The sequence below is a fragment of the Monodon monoceros genome, unplaced genomic scaffold (assembly GCF_005190385.1).
Source record: "Monodon monoceros isolate NGI ecotype Baffin Bay Population unplaced genomic scaffold, NGI_Narwhal_1 Super_Scaffold_10, whole genome shotgun sequence".
NCBI classification, from domain to species: Eukaryota; Metazoa; Chordata; class Mammalia; order Artiodactyla; family Monodontidae; genus Monodon; species Monodon monoceros.
In genome coordinates, this window is record NW_021703766.1 from 52,089,118 (window position 1) to 52,107,954 (window position 18,837).

General features: G+C 59.0%; 3 protein-coding genes across 7 annotated transcripts in view; 2 read left to right on the top strand and 1 right to left on the bottom strand.

Moving 5' to 3' along the window:
* MYBPC2 (myosin binding protein C, fast type) overlaps positions 1–1,390 on the top strand; it is a 23,584-nt gene extending 22,194 nt beyond the window's left edge. For both annotated transcript variants that reach the window (XM_029239206.1, XM_029239213.1), the window contains one exon: positions 1,261–1,390. In XM_029239206.1, the coding sequence (XP_029095039.1) occupies positions 1,261–1,271 (11 nt within the window). In that variant the 3' untranslated portion in view covers positions 1,272–1,390. The remainder of the gene's footprint in view (positions 1–1,260) is intronic.
* Positions 1,391–1,419: 29 nt separating this feature from the next.
* FAM71E1 (family with sequence similarity 71 member E1) lies at positions 1,420–6,949 on the bottom strand. The gene is made up of 5 exons (XM_029239779.1): positions 6,880–6,949; positions 6,586–6,686; positions 6,122–6,252; positions 2,679–2,943; positions 1,420–1,505 (listed from the first exon to the last, which is right to left on the bottom strand). The coding sequence occupies exons 1-4, from the start codon at positions 6,947–6,949 to the stop codon at positions 2,688–2,690; spliced, it is 558 nt and encodes a 185-aa protein (XP_029095612.1). The 3' UTR covers positions 1,420–1,505; positions 2,679–2,687.
* Positions 6,950–7,209: 260 nt separating this feature from the next.
* EMC10 (ER membrane protein complex subunit 10) lies at positions 7,210–14,755 on the top strand. Of its 4 annotated transcripts, XM_029239495.1 has the most exons (8): positions 7,210–7,400; positions 8,660–8,732; positions 9,586–9,695; positions 10,598–10,702; positions 11,028–11,209; positions 11,370–11,463; positions 12,463–12,549; positions 12,768–14,754. In XM_029239495.1, exons 1-7 carry the CDS (start codon positions 7,287–7,289, stop codon positions 12,547–12,549), a joined length of 765 nt encoding a protein of 254 aa, XP_029095328.1. In that variant the 5' UTR covers positions 7,210–7,286; the 3' UTR covers positions 12,768–14,754. The 4 variants fall into 4 exon arrangements, with proteins under 4 accessions (XP_029095328.1, XP_029095318.1, XP_029095311.1 ...); XM_029239485.1 differs by lacking the exon at positions 12,463–12,549 and having other exon boundaries at positions 12,768–14,752; XM_029239478.1 differs by lacking the exon at positions 7,210–7,400 and having other exon boundaries at positions 7,876–8,732; positions 12,768–14,755.
* Positions 14,756–18,837: the final 4,082 nt, after the last annotated feature.

The following is an 18,837-nucleotide window of genomic DNA, read 5'->3' on the forward strand; positions in this document are numbered from 1 at the left end:
GGGAAGCCGATTCAGACCCCAGCAGGATGTTTCAGGGTGACACGGGGGGAGGGAAGGCAGTTCAGGGTGACACGGGGGGGAGGGAAGGCAGTTCAGGGTGTTGTAGGGGGGGGGGAGGGAGAGCGCCTGACCCGGCCTGGGCAGGAGTCTGAGGTTTTCCAAAGGAGCTGAGGGACAAATAAGAGGTGAATGAGGGCGAGAAGAACTTAGCAAATGATCGCTAAGGCTTCCAGTGTGCCTGGGGAGATGTGTGGCACAGCACTGAAAGAAACATGGGTAGTGGCAGAGGACGGGGGGCTGTGGGAGCCCCGAAAAATGAGCCCCCTCCAAAGCCTGTCCCTGTCCCCCTCCTGTCCCCACCTCTCTGCCCCACAGCCCCAGCCTCAGCTGTCCTCCTTCCTGAATTCTGCCCCAGCCTCCTCTCGGGCCTCAGGGTCTCCAGTCTCTCTCTCCGGTTCCGCCTCCGGGCCCTAGAGGGTGCCTGGCCCATATCCACAGTTGACCTGCTCACAGGGCTCTCCAGCAGCCCCGGAACCCTTCATCCTGGGGTCATGGTCCTGCCTCTGCCACCCCCAGCCCCTTTCCAGCCTCAAGCGCCCCCATTTTCCAGCCACACCGAGCAGTTGGCGGTTGGACAAACTGGTTGTGCCTTCTCCTGCTCCTGGGACTTTGCACATGCTTTTCCCTCTACCCAGAATGCTCTTCCTTGCATCCTCCGCCTTGGGCTTCAGTCCAGCAAGCATCCACCAGCCAAGACTCGCGGGGAGGCTGCTAACCAAGTCCCTCAGAGGCGACTGACGTTCATAGGGGCTTCCAGAGTCCCTCCCTGGCTCTGACGACAGCCCAGTAGACAGAAGGGGCTGCAGACCCTTAGCAAAGCGTCCAGAGGGATGACTCCAAGCACCTCCTGCCTGTCATTCTGAGGCGCTGATCTGCCAGGCCGACCTGTTGATAATTCCTAGGGTTCTGCCGTCCCCCTTATCAACTATTGAATCCATTCAAAAATATCCCTACTTCAGGATTCCAGTGACGGCTGGTCTCCAGCAGCTGCTCTGTAATCAGAATGTCCCAGTTTGGGGTTCAAAACTATAGGAATCAGGGCTGTACGGAGTTGGGTTGACCAGGTGCCGAGCTAGGTGATGGAGGGAAAACCTGCTCCCCGTGCTGGTCAGGCGAATCCAGCGGGCACAGGCCCGGGGGCAGGGGCGGGTGGTGGTGGGACAAGCATTTTTACCACCCTTTTCTGCTTTCCTCCCACAGTGCCGCAGTGAAGCGCTCTCTCCCACCTGCCAAGATAATTGGCTGCTGGGTCCTAACCCAGACCTCCCCCAACACGTTTCCCTTTCCCGAGTTATCAATGAGAAGATCATAGTCTTGTCTTGGACTCCCATATGTCTGTCCTTCTTGAGTCTGTAGCTCCGCCTTCCTCCTCCGGTAGGGCTTAGTCACCTGGGGCTGGGTGATGGGGACAGCCAGGTTGGAACGGCAACCACGATGAGGCAGCCCTGATGAAACAGACCACATTGAGGCCGCCATCTTGGAACAGCTACTTTAGCAAGGCTACCGCGTTGCCATGGCAACTACAAAATCACGGGTGGACCTGACACCCTGTGGAGGCAGCCCTGTTAGACAAGCTACTGTGAGTGGGGAGGAGGTGGGCTGGCTGCAGGGGCCAGATGCAGTGGGCAAAGAAGAACCAAAGGCCAGACTGGGGAGGGCTACTCTAGTGAGGTAGCCATGATGGAGTGGTGAGCGCTGGGCCTCAGAAGTGGCCCGAGGAGCCAGACACCATGAACAGAAGACCGTGCTGGGGCAGTCATACTGGAAGAGCTATTTCTGCCATGTTGAATCGGTGACGATGGGGAAACTGCTCGTGACCGGGTTGTTGGTTCTTAAGTGGCCGATCTTTATTAACTTTAATAATTCATCTGTCCGGCCCCGAGGTAGGGTACACTTTGATCTCTGGTCTTTTAGTGACCTCAAAATAATGTGGGAGGAATCAGAGTCCCCAGAGTTCAGAGGTCTGTGGGTCCAGTCTGGCTTCCATGGCTTGAAGCTGGGTACAAGACTCTGTCTCGGAGGCCTTGACTGCGGAGGCACCTGGCGTTTGGGGGTGGGTGAGTGGGCACTCTGTACTTCCTGGGAAGGCCTGGGGAGCAGGGTGTCTCAAGAGGAAGAGGCCCCATACGTTCCAGTGTCCCCACCTTCAAGGACTGGGGCATTTCCCCTCCCCAGGCCTTACACGGAACTGGCATCTTGTCTGGCTGACCCCACTCCTTCAGGGCCTGGGCACTCCCTCCCCAGATCCCACCATGCTAGGTCAAGGGGAGCGAGGCTGGGGTGGGGGGATGCCCAGTTAGGAAACCATCACCACTTTTGCTGGTGCGCCAAGGTCCTGCAGACCTTGCCCTGCTTTTGAGAGCCTCCTGTCCTCTGGGTACAGATGCCACACACTGTCAGGACTTAGGAGTCTGGGCTCCTGGTCACCTCCACTCTCAGACACAGGCATCCAGGTCCCAGGACCTCCTCCCAGACCCAGGATCCAGGCCCCCAGCCCCTCCCACTTCAGACCCGGGAGTCCCCGCCCCCAATCCCCTCCCTCAGACCCAGGAGTCCCGCCCCCAGCCCCGCCCATGCCCCTCTCCCCGCTCCTTGCAGCCCCGCCCTGCTCCGCTCACCTCGTCCGCTCACACCCTCCTCCTCGGATCCTCGTCCTTGTCGTCCTCCAGCGCCGAGTACTCCTGCGTGAAGGGTACGGCTCCCTGGGCCGAATGGAAGCGCAGGCGGTAGAGCAGCCGCACCCACTGGCCGAACTTGCGGTCGCGGGTCTCCGGCGGGGCCCGCAGCTGCAGGTAGAAGGCGCGGCCGGTGCGGAACTTGACCTTCAGTTGCCAGCGGCTTTCGTCGTGGACGAAGAGCTGGACGAACTGCAAGGGGAACAGCCTGGCGGGCGGAAGGGGCGGCCTCAGCGTCTTATCCTCCCCGGCTTCGCAGCGCCCACCCCAGCGCCCCTCTCCCCGCCCGGAAGGATCCTTTTCCACTTTCTCTGCCTCTTGCATTTTATCCATCCCCAATTTTCTTCCATACACAGAGCCCATCCGTGTCTCCCGCTGGTCCTCCCTCCTAAACGCGAAACTCAGATTGCTGCTTACTTGAAATTTCCATTTGTATGTTGGATCGACATCGGACACATAAAATGTCCAACAGCCAAATTCCTGACCTTCCGCCAACCCCAAAGCTGCACCTCTTCGTCTTCCCCATCTTAACATCCTCCCACTTGCTCAGTCAGAAACCACGGGAGGCGACTTTTTCCCATTCTCAGCCAATCCTACCAAATCCTGATGGCTCCACCGTTAAACCGTAGTCACAGTCCGACGATTTCCAAGTCCCTCCACCAGCCGCCCCCGACCCCCGCCGTCCAGCCACCGTAATTTCCCGCCTTCACCCCCAGTCTGTTCCCACGCGGCCGCCAGAGGGCGCCAATCAACACCCGCGTTAGCTCAAATCCCTCCCGGGGCTCAGAGTAAAAGCAGAGTCCTCGCCTTGACTACAAGGCCCTGCGGGATCTGCCCCCTTTGTTCCCTCTCTGCCCCCCAACCCCCACCCACTCTCCTCGCTTACTCGGCTCCAGCCATACTGGTCTCACTGTCCCATAAACACCTGCCAGGCTTGGTCCTACCTCAGGACCTTTGCACAGGCCGTTCCCTCTGTCATCCTCCAGCCGTCCCCATAGCTTGGCCCCTTCCTCTCTTAGAGAAGATCTGTTTACAACCTCCAGCCTATATACAACTACATTCGCCCTTGCAGACCTCCCCATGCCCACCCCCATGCCCCATCTGTCTCCACAGACCTCACCCACTGGACAAATCGACATCTATTCTGTCTGCTTTCCTAGTAGAAGGTGAGCTTGAGGGCAGAGATTTTTGGTCCAATTTTGTTCAGTGCTGCTTCCGTAGTACCCAGAGCTGACCCATGGTCAGTGCTGAGTGAATGCTTGTGGAGTATCTGAATAAAGGAATTGCTCAGGCCCCCAGCCTGATTCAAGGTCCAACAAGGCAGTGGAGGAAACAATCCAGACAGGATGGGTAACTTGGCCCAGATCACACAGCAGGGTCTTGAAGCCAAGTCTTACCTATGTTCTTAACAACACTGGGTAGCCACATACGACTCCCCTCAGGCCCTGCAAGACTACCTCTAGAAACTGGTCTTACAGACACCCTCGCAGCTGAGCACATGGATGTCCCCTGCCTGCCACACTGGTTGTCACCCCAAGGCACAGGACACATCAGAGTCCCTCAGTAGGCAACTCGATCTATTAGTATGTTCCCCAAATGGAAGAATAACAGCTGACATTTCCAGAGCGCATACTCTGTGCCAAGTGCTGTTCCAAGAGTTTTACAGACATTTACTTAGTTTATCCCCTGACAGCCCTGGAAGGTGGGCTCTCCTCTTATCCTCATGTTGCCGATGAGGAAACCGAGGCCCAGATGGGTAGGAAACTTGGCCAAAGACAGTGAAGAAGAGGTGAAGCCAGGATTTGAAACCAGGCCGTCTGAAGGCAGCCATTCGTTCAAGGACATTCCCTATTACATCCTCACAGCAAGAGGCTGGATGCAAGCTAGGTGTCCATGGGGACGGAGTTTGTTGAATTGTGTGTGTCCAAAAATGGATCTGTGTGCACTGGCACAGAATCACTAAGGGCTGGAAGCTGGTCAGAAGTGAGGGGCTGGGGGATGTGTCTTGAGGCTGAGCTGGCAGAGCAAGCTCAATGATTTTACGTCGATGGTATGTTTTCTCTGGGGTTGGGAGGGGAGAGTGCTGAAGGAGATGGTGAGGGCCAAAACCCCCCTCTCAGCACCATCCTTAGCATCCTTCCAGCTGCACGTTGTGACTCATATGGTGGGATACAATTAGCACTGAAAAGAAAAGGAAGATGGTAGAGAAGGTCCCAGTACAAGGTTCCGGCATCAGGATACTGCTTTGTGAAATGTTTTAAACTTATTCGGGGGGGATAAATAAAGGCTGTAAGTGGCATCAAGTTTGTTCAGGTCAGAAGCAGATTCTACCACCAAATGAGTTACATCCAAAATTGCAGACAGGGGCTTCCCTGGTGGCGCAGTGGTTGAGAGTCCGCCTGCCGATGCAGGGGACACGGGTTCGTGCCCTGGTTCCGGGAAGATCCCACATGCCGCGGAGCTGCTGGGCCCGTGAGCCATGGCCACTGAGCCTGCGCATCCGGAGCCTGTGCTCCGCAACGGGAGAGGCCACAACAGTGAGAGGCCCGCGTACCGCAAAACAAAACAAAATTGCAGACAAAGGATTGTGTGCGTGCGTGCGTGCGTGTGTGTGTGTGTGACAATGTGACTCCATCCTTCCTTCCTTCCTTCCCTCCCTTCCCCCATCCCCCTTTCTTTCATTATCTGTGAGATGTAGCCAAAAAGTGAAAGCCACCAGCAGAATGTTTCTGGAAATATACTCTATGCCTGTAAATGTCTTGGTATTTGCAGCTGGAGTTGGAGACAGGAGCCTAGGATGGAAGAAAGGTGTATTTTGTTCTCTGTGTGTTTTGTACCTTGGAGTGTATTTGCGTTACTTTTTCAATCAAAAAAACAAAGACCTGAAGGGGCAGTGTGGAGTGTGGCCCAGGAGCTCCAGAATCATGAGGTCAGCAATCCTGAGGAGCCCAAGGTTCTGATCCCAGGCCACCCCTGACCCACTGTGGGACCCTGGGCAAGTGGCTCCCCTCTCTGGGCCTCAGTTTTTTTTTATGGATGGGCCTAAGGGGCCCCACCATATGACAGTAGGAGGTCAGAGAAGAGATGATGTGCATGGTCAAGGGGACGCCTGGCATGCAGTAAGTGCTGCATAAATGGTCATTCTCCTGATTCCTGCCAGGGTGTAGCTGAGGACAGTCCCCCTCATGTCTATCTATCCCTGATTCCTGGCTCCTGTGGATGGCCCTGTCCTTGTTCTCCTGGGTGGACAGTAGCCCAGAGAAGGCTAGCAGCCATCCATGGCTCCTGGCCCTGGAGGTCGTGAGGGTGAAAGGAGGTGCTGCAGGGGGCCTAGGATGCCCAGAGCTGGGGAGGAAGGAGGTCTAGGCTGGGGTGGGGGCAGTCACCCGAAGAGCTGCAGGCGTCCGTTCTCCTTGGCAGGGCCCGCCAGAAGCAACAGGTCTGGGAGTTCCAGGGCTGGACTAGAGGCTGCCACCCCCATGGTGACCTTGTTGGCAACTTCTCCTAACCGGGTCACCTGGGGCCGGGGGGTCAGAGGTTAGTAGAAGCCAGATAGATGGGGGGCGGGATTGGGGAGGGATCAGGAATTTTGGTAGGGTTAAGGGTCAGGAACCAAGTAAGTTAACCACCAAGATGGGGATCAGAGATCCTGGGGTCAAAGGTCAAGAGTCATATGGGTATGAAGTCAGGGAAAATGGACCGAGGGAATCAAAGGCCAGGGTTCATAGGGAAGCAGGAATTTCAGGAGGTGGACATTAGGGGGAGTGATCAGAAATAGGGCGAACAGAGGTTCCCCAAGTCAGGAGGCCGGGGCTCAGGCCTGGGCTCGGAGGGCCCTGGGGCTCCACACCTGCACGAAGTTGCTCTCAAAGATGGGTAAATCCCGCAGCTGGTCGAACTCGCCGCTCAGGAGATGGCGTTGGAGCCGTCCCGGCCGGCGCGTGGGACAGGCTGGAACCAGGGGGCGTTCTACATGGGCGGCAAAGTTCGCAGGTCTGTTCCAGGAGGCTGGGCCAAGGTCCCCGGGTCAGCCCCGCGCTGAGGGTAGAGGGTTCCCGGCTACCGGTCTCCATATCGCAGGCTCCATCCCTCACCTGGTTCCCTCACCTGGTCCAACCCCTCCAGGCCCGGCTCCGCCTCTCACCTGCCATCCCACCTGGTCCCGCCTCACTTGCTCCACTAGGGGCCGGCTTAGGCTCGTGCCACCTTTTCATCGCAACGCCCCGCCCCTTGGGGGGAGCGGCGGGAGGCGCCCACGGAGAAAACGGGAGGGCGGGGCCCCGGGCTCTGTGACGTCACAACGCGACGGACCGGGTTTGCGTCACGGAGGAGACGTCCGCGATTGTGGCGTCATCCAAGGGGTTGGTGCCCGCAGACCCGGATGGAGCGGCGCCCGCCTCGTGACGTCAGGCGCCGGTAGGGGAGGGCGCTAGTGCGCAGACGCAAAGAGCCGGCGCAGGCGCACGGGCGACGGGATGCGGGCCGTTCCTCCCGGCGTGCTCCGTGGCGCCCGGCTCACTCCAGCCCCTTGGCTGGTGGGACGGGTCCGAAATGGCCGCGCCCGGCGCTGGGGCGACTCGGCTGCTCCTGCTCTTGCTGATGGCGGCAGCAGCCCCCAGCCGGGCGCGGGGTAGTGGTTGCCGGTCCGGGGCCGCTGTGCGGGGGGTGAGTGCTTATTCGCTGTGCACATAGGGCGGGGTTGACGGAAATCGTGGGTCTCGGGCCTTTAGGTCGGTTAAGGTGGGAACGAAGTTGCGCAGGACCGAGAGGGAAGACGAGGTAAAAGAACCGGGGAAAGCGAGGCCGCAGTTCTGCGCATTCATGAGGCCGCACAACTGGGAGAAAGCGAGAGGATAGTTAGGAAGGCTTTAGCTCGTGAATATGCATAAGGGGGCGGGGCTCCTTATGGGATTTTTGCCATCCCCTTTCTGGGCCTTAGCTAATCCCATTTTGGTTTTGTATTTTTTGTTTTTTGCGGTATGCGGGCCTCTCACCGTTGTGGCCTCTCCCGCTGCGGAGCACAGGCTCCGGACGTGCAGGCCCAGCGGCCGTGGCTCACGGGCCCAGCCGTTCCGCGGCACGTGGGATCCTCCCGGACCGGTGCACGAACCCGTGTCTCCTGCAGCGGCAGGCGGACTCTCAACCACTGCGCCACCAGGGAAGCCCCCTAATCCCATTTTGGGATGGGACTTTGGCACCTGGGCGTTGGGTGCGGTGAAAACGAGGCTGCACCGAAAGAGAAGGTTGGGGCAAGAACTTCCTTAACATTCGGACGCTAGGGATCGTCGGTCATGAATATGTTTGAGGAGGTGTGGCCCGGGTGGAATCTTGGCAAATCAGACGTCGGGGTGGCTAAAATTAAAGAGGCGGGGGGGGGGGCTCTCGGAGGAGTTCCGCCTCCCGAATATGCATGAGGAGGGCGGGATCTTGAGCTCGCGGATTAAAATCTGGAACGAGGTAGCGCAGGCTTGAGGGCGTAGAGAGTTAGGAGAGATGTGGAGAGTTGGAGAAAAGGAAGGCATGGAATCTTGAATGTGCTTGAGAGGGGTGGAACTCGGGCGGCATCGTGGCTATTGGGGCTGTGAAGGTGAAAACGAGGTCACGTGGATATTAGCTTGGGAAGGATGCCTTTTAACTCATGAATAGTTATGATGCTAGGTGTGAAAGTGACCTGGAGATAGTTGCCTTGGAAACTAGGTTCCGCTATTTTGCAGGCTCTGGTAGTCTCTGGTCCGTCCAGATCATGAATTTTCATGAAATGGGCGGTTCCCGGTGGAATAGTGGGCAAGCGTCAGTGTTTGGATATGGGTATGGAAATAAGGCTCCTGCCGCAGCCTGCGGGTCTGTCTGTCCTGGAGTCCGCGGGTCCTGCCGGACTGAGGGCTCTGATGGTCCTTACCTGGGGCCCTCTCTATCACCTGCAGGCGGGGGCGGAAAGTCGAGAGGGTGAGGGCTGCGGCGCCGTGGGGCTGCTGCTGGAGCACTCATTTGAGATCGGTGAGTCCAGCAACGTCCTGACCCGGACACTTACCCAGTGCCCTGTGTCAGGAACTCGGGTGCCACTCAGCGTGAGACACGCCATCCATTCACTTACAGCTTTGCACTTGGGAGTGTGTTTGCATTACACTGGGGAGGTGGGGGGGGCGGCGGCGAACAGAAGCTCTGTCTTTGAAGACTCCCATACCTGTAAGACAAATGCCAGTTTCAGAAAGGTCGGTATGGCAGTAATAACCTCAGAGCAGACTTTGACCAATTGCCCCATGCCCTTCCCTAGTGGTTAGATGTATTAACTCAAACATCTATATTAACTCAGACATCCTCAGAATAGTCACCCAAAATAGGTGTTAGGGATAACCCCATTTTCCAGAAGAGGAAACTGAGGCGCAGAGGGATACCAGACAAGGTTCTTTTACAAGTGAATGGTAGAGGTGGGACCTTCTCTGAAGCCCAGCTTAAACTGCCACATTTCAGGCAGGCATCCAGACTCCCAGAGCATAGATGTCAGTGTGGCCCAGGGGCTCATAACCGAGTCTGAGGCCCCAAGCTCTGGGGGGCACCTGTTTTAAACACTGAAGCTCAGACCCTCTGCAGACCTCCCCAGTCAGACCCTGGCATCTGCCCAAGAAAGCCCGGTGGTTGGGAGCTCCCGAGCTCTGCAGCCCCTGTATTCCATAGCTGGGGAAACTGAGGCCCACTTAAGTCACGTGAGCGACTCTGGGTCACCTGGCAAGGAAGAGGCAGGGCTTCAGAGACACGTGGGGCTGTCCCCAGTTTTTAGGTGGGAAAATGGGGGCTCGGGATGGGGAAGCAACCTGGTCACTGTGAGGGTTGACGTCCAGCTCCCGCACAGGTGATAGTGCCCACTTCCGGAAGCGGGGCTCGCTGCTCTGGAACCAGCAAGATGGCACCTTGTCTTTGTCGCAGCGGCAGCTCAGTGAGGAGGAGCGGGGCCAGCTCCGGGTGAGGACGGGACCCCCCGCTTTGCTGGGGCTGGGGGCACGTGCCTCAGAGCACAAACATGCGTACTTCGGGGCCTCTGCGTGAGCTGTTTCCTCTGCGCAGCACACTCTCTGCCCCACGGTTTTCATACAGTCAGCTCCTCTCGCTCTGCTAGATTCAGCCAAGGTGCTTCACACTTAGTGCAAGATTTGCTTGTGAGGAGAAAGGGATTCCCACGGCAGCCATGGTTAAGCAGGAGAACGTTACCTCTCCTGTGACCCTGCTTTGTGGCCTCCTCCAGGTCCGCCTGGGTCCTCCCTAGGGATGCTGTGGGGCTGGCGGGGGCGGCGGGGAGGTTCCAGGCAGCAAGGTAGAGGAGGGGAAGAAGGAGGGCCAGAGGGAAGAGCCGGCTTTGGGGGAAAGCTCGAGAAAGCTGCCACAATCCACTTCCACTCCGTCCCTTTGACCAGTTGGAGCTGCAAGGAAAGCTGGGGACGCAGGCTTTATTCTGGGCGGCTGCGGGCCCATGGGTGCCAGCGCTGTGGGAGAGATCAGGCTGAGGCCCGCCCTGGCCAGCCTTCCTGCGTGGTGCCCACGTGATTCCTGTCACAGTCGCCCACAGTGAGAACTAGCCGCTCATATAACCGGGGAGGTCGGGTGAGGGGCTGGACCCAGACCTGCGGGAAGTGTCCTCGGGACTTACTCTGTCGCTGGGCTGGCCTCTGCTCTCCTCGTGGTGGTCTCCCCCCGGGTGGGGCACCCAGTGGGAGGAGTCTTGGGCTTGGCCGGGCCAGGGAGTGGGGAATGCTGGCTGGGTGAGACTGGGGAAGGGCCTTCCTGGTTGTGGGCCCAGTGGGTGTCCAGACCGGGTGGGGGCTGGGCACTGTCCCTCTCACTGCCACCCTCCCCTCTCTGCCCTGCAGGATGTGGCGGCGCTGAACGGCCTGTACCGTGTCCGGATTCCACGGCGGCCTGGGGCCCCTGACGGCCCAGAAGCCGGTGGCTACGTCTCCTCCTTTGTCCCCGCGGTGAGTCGGTGATGAGGTCAGCCCCCATCCTTGCTTTTCCCGCCCGCTCTAGCCTGGGTTCTACCCTTTGGCGCTCCAGCATTTAAGGACCTCGCCTTGCCCTCAAGGGTCTCCCGGGCTGGAGGGGGACAATCCAGTTGGTGGGCCCTGGGGAGGCCGTTGCTTCTGCTGGAGGTTGGCAGGGGGCCATGGAGGGCTTTGAAAGATGCTTCGGGCGCCCTGTGGGGTGGGGAAGGAGGCTTGAGGCGGGTGGCCGGTGTCAGCGAGGCCTGGCAGCAGCCCCTGCTGGCCTCCCTCCTCTTACCCCCCTCCTCTCCTCCCCCAGTGCTCCCTGGTAGAGTCGCACCTCTCGGACCAGCTGACCCTGCACGTGGACGTGGCCGGCAACGTGGTGGGGGTGTCGGTGGTGACATACCCTGGGGGCTGCCGGGGCCACGAGGTGGAGGACGTGGACCTGGAGCTGTTCAACACCTCAGTGCAGCTGCAGCCGCCGGTCCCGGCGCCAGGGTGAGTACGGGTGCGGGGCGGTGGGCAGAGCCAGCCCTGTCCCCGCTGGACCGGCCTTCCGCTGCCTCTCACTCCGGCCCTGCCCCTCCCCCACCCTTCCAGGGTGCCGCGGGGTCTCCCGGCCCCTCATCCCCTCTCCTCCTCCTACCCCCACCCACAGGCCCGAGACAGCAGCCTTCATCGAGCGCTTGGAGATGGAGCAGGCCCAGAAGGCCAAGAACCCCCAGGAGCAGAAGTCCTTTTTCGCGAAATATGTGAGTGGGGTTCTGCCCGCCCCCAGCCCCTTCCCCAGCGGCTCCCCCCTCCCATCCTGAGCCCCCGTGCCCTGCTCCCCTCGCCCACGGCCCTCCGCTGGGCCTCCAGTGTGGAGGGCCTGCTTGGCTCCTCCGGCGTGTCTATGCGTGTCCTCCTGGCCCCTGGCTTGAGCCAAGGCCTGGACAGAGGGGTGAGGACTGGAGCCCCACACCCTGGCCTGCCAGCGTCGGCTTGTGGCGGTGCTCACGGGGCATCCGGTCTCAGCAAGTGGCCGGCCCGGAGCTGGGCAGTGAGGGGGACTGGGGACAGCCCCTCGGGTGCCGCGCTGGAGCACACAAAGCACAGGCAGTGTCAGGCTTGCCTGTTGGGAGGGAGCGCACTGAGGAGGGTGTGGTCAAGGGAGGGGCGGGGTCCGACCTTGGAGGAGGCTGGGACCAAGGTCTGGGGGAGAGGATGAGGCCTGAAGCAGGCTGTGAGGCTGGGGCGTGGGGGGTACACGGCAGAGACCTCGAAGGAACAGGGAGGTTTGGAAAGGAGGGAGCGGGTGGGCTCCGCCAGCCATGCCGGGGGGGTGGGTGGAGGGGCTGTGCCGGGAGGTGCCCGGGAGGTGCCCGGGAGGCTGGGAGCTGGCAGCTGAGGGTGAGCCTGTGCTGCTAGAGCAGCTCTTGAGGCCCAGGGCCCTGGGCGCTGGGGGCGCTGGGGCTGGAGGAGGTGGTCCCACCCCGGGCAAGGGCAGGGGACAGTGGAAGCCAGTGTGGCTGGGCCCTTGGGGCCCCGGGTGGGAGGATGCCGAGCCTGACTGCGCTGAGCGCCGTGTCCTTGGGGCCTTGGTTAGTGTGCCGGGAGCTCCTGATGTCAGGAGAGCCTAACTGCCGAGCTGCAGGGAAACTGAGGCCCAGAGAGGCCGAGAGCTTGCCCACCCCTGGCTCTGCCCTCCCTGATGGCCGCGGGACGCCACAGCCGCCACTGGCCCTGACCTGCGCCCCCTCCCTCCTCAGTGGCACCTCATCCTGGGGGGGGCCGTGTTGCTCACAGCCCTGCGTCCTGCTGCCCCCGGGCTTGCACCGCCACCGCACGAGGCCTGAGTGAGGACCGAGCCCCCTCCCGCCTCCCCCGTCCCTGCACCCCGCCAGCCCTTCCCCAACCCGTAGTGGAGTAGGGGACCTGGGCCCCCTTCCCTCACTGCCTCCCCTCACGCTGGCCCCCGCCTTCCCCACCCTGGGCCGGACACTGCTTATTCTCCCCTCTCTTCTCTCTGTCTCCCTGTTTGTCCGTCTGTCCTGCCATCCTGTCTGGCTCACAGTGGATGTACATCATTCCCGTGGTCCTGTTCCTCATGATGTCGGGAGCACCGGACGCCGGAGGCCAGGGCGGGGGCGGCGGCGGCGGCGGAGGCGGTGGCCGGTGAGGGGCCCAGGGTCCGTGAGTGCCCCGTCCTCTTTCGCTCAGCGGACGCCCTTCCTGCCCAGCGTGCTCGTGTCCTTGGTCATCACGGAAGGATTTGCCGGCCCCTCCTGTCTCCCCGTCGCATGAGGGTAGGAGAGCGCCCCCTCCCCAGGAGTCCCTTCCCTCTGGGCCTTGGCGTCACTGGTGGCGGAAGGGCGGCGGGTTCTGGGTCCTGCTGCACTCCGCCCTCCCCTGTGGCCCCGCTGTATCCCCAGAGGCTTCCCTTTGCCACAGGATAGAGCCCAAGCTCCTGGTCCAGCTCTGACCTCACTTCTGGTTCCCCCCACCCCACCCCCTGAGGCCTGCAGTTTGGGAACATGCCTAGTTCTCTCCAGCCGCTGTGCCTTTGTCGTGGTCTCGCCCTGCCTGGCCAGGTTAGATGATACCCCTAACTTGTCTGACACTGGATTGGGACACCAGCCTCCTGTCTGTCTGCCCTTGAGGGCACCCTGGGGCTCCTCGCAGCCCAGAGCTGGCACAGAGCAGGGGTGGGCTGGCCACGGGTGCCCCCTTTTCCATCCCTCCGTGCAGCCCTGTCCCCTGTTTTGGCCTATATCTGCCCACGGCTGTTAGTGGGAGTTGCGAGTTCCTGCCATCAGGATGCCAGGCCCTCCATAGGCTTCTGGGCTTGAAGAAGTGATGTTGAAAGTCAAAACAAACATTTAGTGGAGTCAGAGGCCAGATGATGTAAATAGAATCCCTTTCCTGGCCTGGGTATCTTCCCTGGGATTTTGCTGGGTCCTTGCTATCTATCTCCCCTCCTTTTGTCTGTTTAAAAACATTGACAAGGCAACATATTGAAATAGGTAAACATTTTGGAAAGTTACAACTTGTAGCAACCCAGTGCAACTGTTGACTTGGCTAAGAGGTGGTCAGGATGCACCGGCACTGCTGAATTCCCCGGTCACTGTGTGTGCGGTTCAGAAACACCAAACAATGGCCGCCGTTGGCATGGTAACAGCTGCGTCAGGCTCCACGGTGTCTGTATAGCAGTTTATTAAACTGTCCCCCAAACGCTCAACGTTCAGCTTGCCTCCTGCTTTATGTGGTTATAAATAGCGCGACATCGCGGGTCTGTCGCTGATCTGCCTGTGATGTGAGTTTGAATGACTTCCCGCAGACTCATGACTCGAAGTAGAATACCAAGGCAGATTAGAGACGTTTTGTGAACGGGGGAAACAGCCGAGGAAGGTGTGCAGTGGAGCCTTGTCTCCCTGATCACTTGATCATTTTAGTCCATTTGTTTTCCCTCCCGGCGTGTCTGTGCGGACACCAACAAACAGGAACGTGTGCTCTTTCCCCCTCCTCGTAGCAGAAGTACCACGTTCGAGGTTGTACACGGTCCCGTGCTTGCCACTTGCCTCGTGCGCTGTACCTTCTGCAGTTCTTTCCTTGCCCAGAGAGTGGCCTCGTCCTTCGCGCACCGCCAGAAAGGGACGTTGCGCTCATTCAGCCCGCTCTCCTCCAACTGACTTTCTCACGAAATGCGCACGTGACCTAAATGCACACGTGCCCGTGGAGCGTGGCAGCACTATTGGGATTTTCTGAGAACCCTTCTTGTGCTGTGCTCCGTGGCAGCATTTGTGTTTTTGAATTCCTCTTGTGATTCATCTGACGCTGCTGAGACCTCCGTGTGCCACCTCCGTCCTCTGATGCTCCTGGACCCTGATCCTGCTGCGCCTCTTCCCTGCAGCCCCGTGGGAGCTCAGAGCCCACCCCCTGGGGGGCCAGCCACGCCCCTCTGCACAGTGACAAGTGGCCTGAGAGCCCCAAAGCCTCCCGCTGACTCACATTGCCTTGGTATTTTTTTTAATGAATTTATTTTATTTATCTTATTTTTATTTTTGGCTGCATTGGGTCTTTGTTGCCGCGCGCAGGCTTTCTCTAGTTGCGGCGAGCGGGGGCTACTCATCATTGCGGTGCACGGGCTTCTCATTGTGGTGGCCTCTCTTGTTGCAGAGCATGGGCTCTAGGCGTGCGGGCTTCAGTAGTTGTGGCACAGGGGCTCAGTAGTTGTGGCTCGCGGGCTCTAGATCGCAGGCTCAGTAGTTGTGGCACATGGGCTTAGTTGCTCCGTGGCATGTGGGATCTTCCCAGACCAGGGCTTGAACCCGTGTCCCCTGTATTGGCAGGCGGATTCTTAACCACTGCACCACCAGGGAAGCCCCCATTTTGTTATTTTTTAGTGGCTCGAGGTTTGAGGTCTTTGTCAATCTGATTACATTATTTTTATTTATTTATTATTTATTTGGCCGTGCCGGATCTTAGTTGCACATGCGGGATGCGTAGTTGAGGTGTTCGAGCTCTTAGTTGTGGCATGTGGGATCTAGTTCCCTGACCAGGGATCGAACCCAGGCCCCCTGCATTGGGAACGTGGAGTCTTAGCCACTGGACCATGAGAGGAGTCCCACATTCTTTTTTTCTTAGACTTTTTTTGACTGCTCTCAAGCCAGCAGGGTTACCCTGTGGCATATTCTAGTCAGTGTCCGAGCTCGTGCAGGCTCCCTGGGGCTCTCTTCTGATTAAACTTCTCATCTAATTCTTGCCCATCCCTGGAGAGCTTAGTCACTGTTTCTTTTCTTTTCTTTTTTTTTTTTTTTTGCGGTACGCGGGCCTCTCACTGTTGTGGCCTCTCCCGTTGTGGAGCGCAGGCTCAGCGGCCATGGCTCACGGGCCCAGCCACTCCGCAGCATGTGGGATCTTCCCGGACTGGGGCACGGACCCGTGTCCCCTGCATCGGCAGGCGGACTCTAAACCACTGCGCCACCAGGGAAGCCCTAATTTTAGTATTTTTAAAGAATCTTTGCCACCCCCAAATTGTGCATTGTAGCAGGTAGCTTCTGGAAACAATTCTAGAGGTTTCTTTATTTAGCCCATCAGAGAGACTCCAGGTGAGGATCAAGGGCCAGTGACTGGGGCCTCTTGGGCTGTGAACCATTCACCTTTGCTTGCACCCAGCTTCCATTCAGCAAGGTCACTGCAGAGGAAACAAACTCAGTTTGGCCCAGTTCCTAGAAATAGGCTCCCTCGCAAATTGTGTAAACCAAATCCCACTCTCCTTCATTTCCCAGAGCAGCGACACTTTCATTTCCATGGCAGTGCAGGAGAGAACCTGCCCGTAGCATGACTGGAAAACACCCACAAAGTCTGGAGATTTAAGTTGGCACACCAAGAAGCTTGCTGACTGTGATGTTTATGTATTGGTTAGGAGTCAAGTTTTTAATTTCTACAGAATTTTGCAAATTCTCCCCCTCCTCTCCCGCAGCCCCTCTGCCACCCCCTGGCACTGTCCTTTTTTGTCGGGGTCATTCCCAGTGTTTATTAGAGCTGGTTGCAGTTTTGTCCTTTGCCAGTAGGTGGTGATGGAAGATCACACCGAGTCTGAGAATGCCTCTCGGGTGGTACTGGGGGAGGTCAGGCATCATGCTGACCCATGTGGTCCGTCTCGGCCGAGAGAAGGACCCTAGAGGGGGCACTGTCGATCCTTTGGGAGGTTGGGGTTCCCATGAAGTCTGTGTCTTAGCAGATGCTGGTCCTCAGGAACACCAGGCGCCTTATTTTCTCATCTGTGAAGTGGGGTCGTGTGAGGTCCTCCCAGCGGCTGCTGTGCTTCACGCTGCCTGAGGAAGAGAGCATGGTGGAGGGTTGGGAAGGGGAATGGAGCAGAGGCAGCAGCCCCCTTCTCAGCAAGCTCAGGCCGGAGAGTCAAGAAGAAGCAGATTCCCAGCCAGCTGTAGGGCGGCCCACCCTGTCCTGGCCCTGCCACTTACTTGCTGTGAGTCTTTAGGCAGCTTGCTCCCTGCCTCTGAGCCCGGCCTCGTTTCGTCCTCCCTGCACCTGGGGCAGACTTGATCCCTCCAGGCAGTGTCCAGAGCCCGGGGCAGACAGAAAGAGAGAGAAAATGGGTGTCACAAAGGCCCTTCCACCTCGGGGACTCTGGCCTGACAGCCCGGCCCCCGGGCTCCCTGGGTTGACTCAGCCATCTGCTCAGAACTTGGAAACCTCAGAGCCCCAAGGGCAGGAGAGGGAAAGGGAGAGAGGAGCCCCTGGAGCCCTCAGGGCGAGGACGCGCGGGGGAGGGGGCGCTGGGCAGGGCAGGGCAGGGGCCTCCAGAGACAGAGAGAGAGGAGATGAGAAGACAGATTGGGAGAGGAGACAAAGGAAAGAAGGAGAGAGACTGAAAGAAGGTGCGAGGGGCTAGAGAAAGAGAAACTGTAGAGTGAGAAAGAGGAGGGATGAGGGGAAGGAGAGATTCAGCGAGGAGAGGAGAGAGAAGAGACAGATGTGAGGAGGGGAGAGGGGGCCACTCAGAGGGGAGGACAGGCAGAGAAGTGGGAGGAGCAGAGACAGGGAGGCCCCGAGAGAAGGGGGCAGAGAGGGAGAAACAAGGAAAACAGGTGGGAAGAGAGCTGGGGAGGGATGGGGAGGGGACGGGAAGGGAGAGGGTCGGAGAGAGATGGGAGGAGGAAGAAAGAAGGAAAGAAAGAGGAAAGGAACAGAGAGAGGGGAGAGAAGAGGCGGGGCGGCCAGGAGCACAGAGGGGAGGAGCAGGAGGATGAGCAGACAGAACAGGAAACGGAGGGAAGAGGGGGGAGGGGCATTGAGACCAGAGGGGGGGAAGCAGGAGAGGGGGGAGGGGCATTGAGACCAGAGGGGGGGGAAGCAGGAGAGGGGGGAGGGGCATTGAGACCAGAGGGGGGTGAAGCAGGAGAGGGGGGAGGGGGCATTGAGACCAGAGGGGGGGAAGCAGGAGAGGAAGAGGCAAGTGGTTTTGAAAGAGAGAAAAGGGGCGAACTGGAGCGGGGAGGATGAAGGGAGCAAGTGGAAAAAAGGAAAGAGGCAGAGGAGAAGCAAGATAGAGAAAGTAGAAGGGAGACAGGAGAGGAGAGAAAGCCAAGGGCAGAGACACAGGAGCGGGAGAAAGAAAAGAGGGAGACAGGGAGGCTGGAGGAGAGAAGAGATGGGGCGAAGGGGGGAGAGAACCGCTCAGGAGAGAGACCCGAGAGGGAGGGGACGAGCCGGGAGACAAGCAAGCGGAGAGAGAAGGGGTGTGAGCCCTGGGGAGGTTCCCAGAGAGCCGGGGTGGGGGGGAAAGAGGGAGAGATTCAGGGAGACCCGAGAGGGAGGGGAGGAGAGACCGAGGAAGAGAGAAAAGGATGGAGGGGATACGGTAAAAAGAAGATGAGAAGAGAATGAGTGAGTGTGTGTATATATGTGTGTAAGAGAGAGAACGGGTGTAAGAGAGAGAACGGGTGTGAGAGACGGCACGGAGAGAGACGGAAAGAGAGGCAGTGGGAGAGGAGGAAAGGAGAGAGAAAAGGATGGAGGGAGGGGGGAGAGAGGAGGAGGAAAAGGGAGAGAGAGGCGTCCCGCCAGTGTCACACACACACACTCTTGGAGGCCAAGGGGAGGGGCGGAGGGAGGGGGAGGTCCAGGCTGAGGAGAGGATGGAGGGAGGCCAGCAGGGAGGCACGTGGTGGCAAGAAGGGACCGGGGAACACGGAGGAAATGAGAAAAGTGGAAAGTAAGGCGAGACTAGGCTGCAGCGCGAGGCCAGGAGGCACCGGGAGGGGTGGGCGGTGGCTCTTCAGACCCCAGCCAGGCCCACGGAGGACAGTCTCCCTCCTCGACACCCGGGCGGCCATCCCGAGGGCATTTGGTGACTGAGGGAGAGAAGAAAGTGACAGCAGGGAAAACAGAACAAAGCCAAAGGTGTGACAGGAAAGAGCCAGGTGAATAAAGAGGGAGAGAAGGAGTGGGGCTCAGAAAGGAGAAAGGGGGAGAGAAGGAATGGGGCTCAGAAAGGAGAAGGGGGGAGAGAAGGAATGGGGCTCAGAAAGGAGAAGGGGGAGAGAAGGAATGGGGCTCAGAAAGGAGAAGGGGGAGAGAAGGAATGGGGCTCAGAAAGGAGAAGGGGGGAGAGAAGG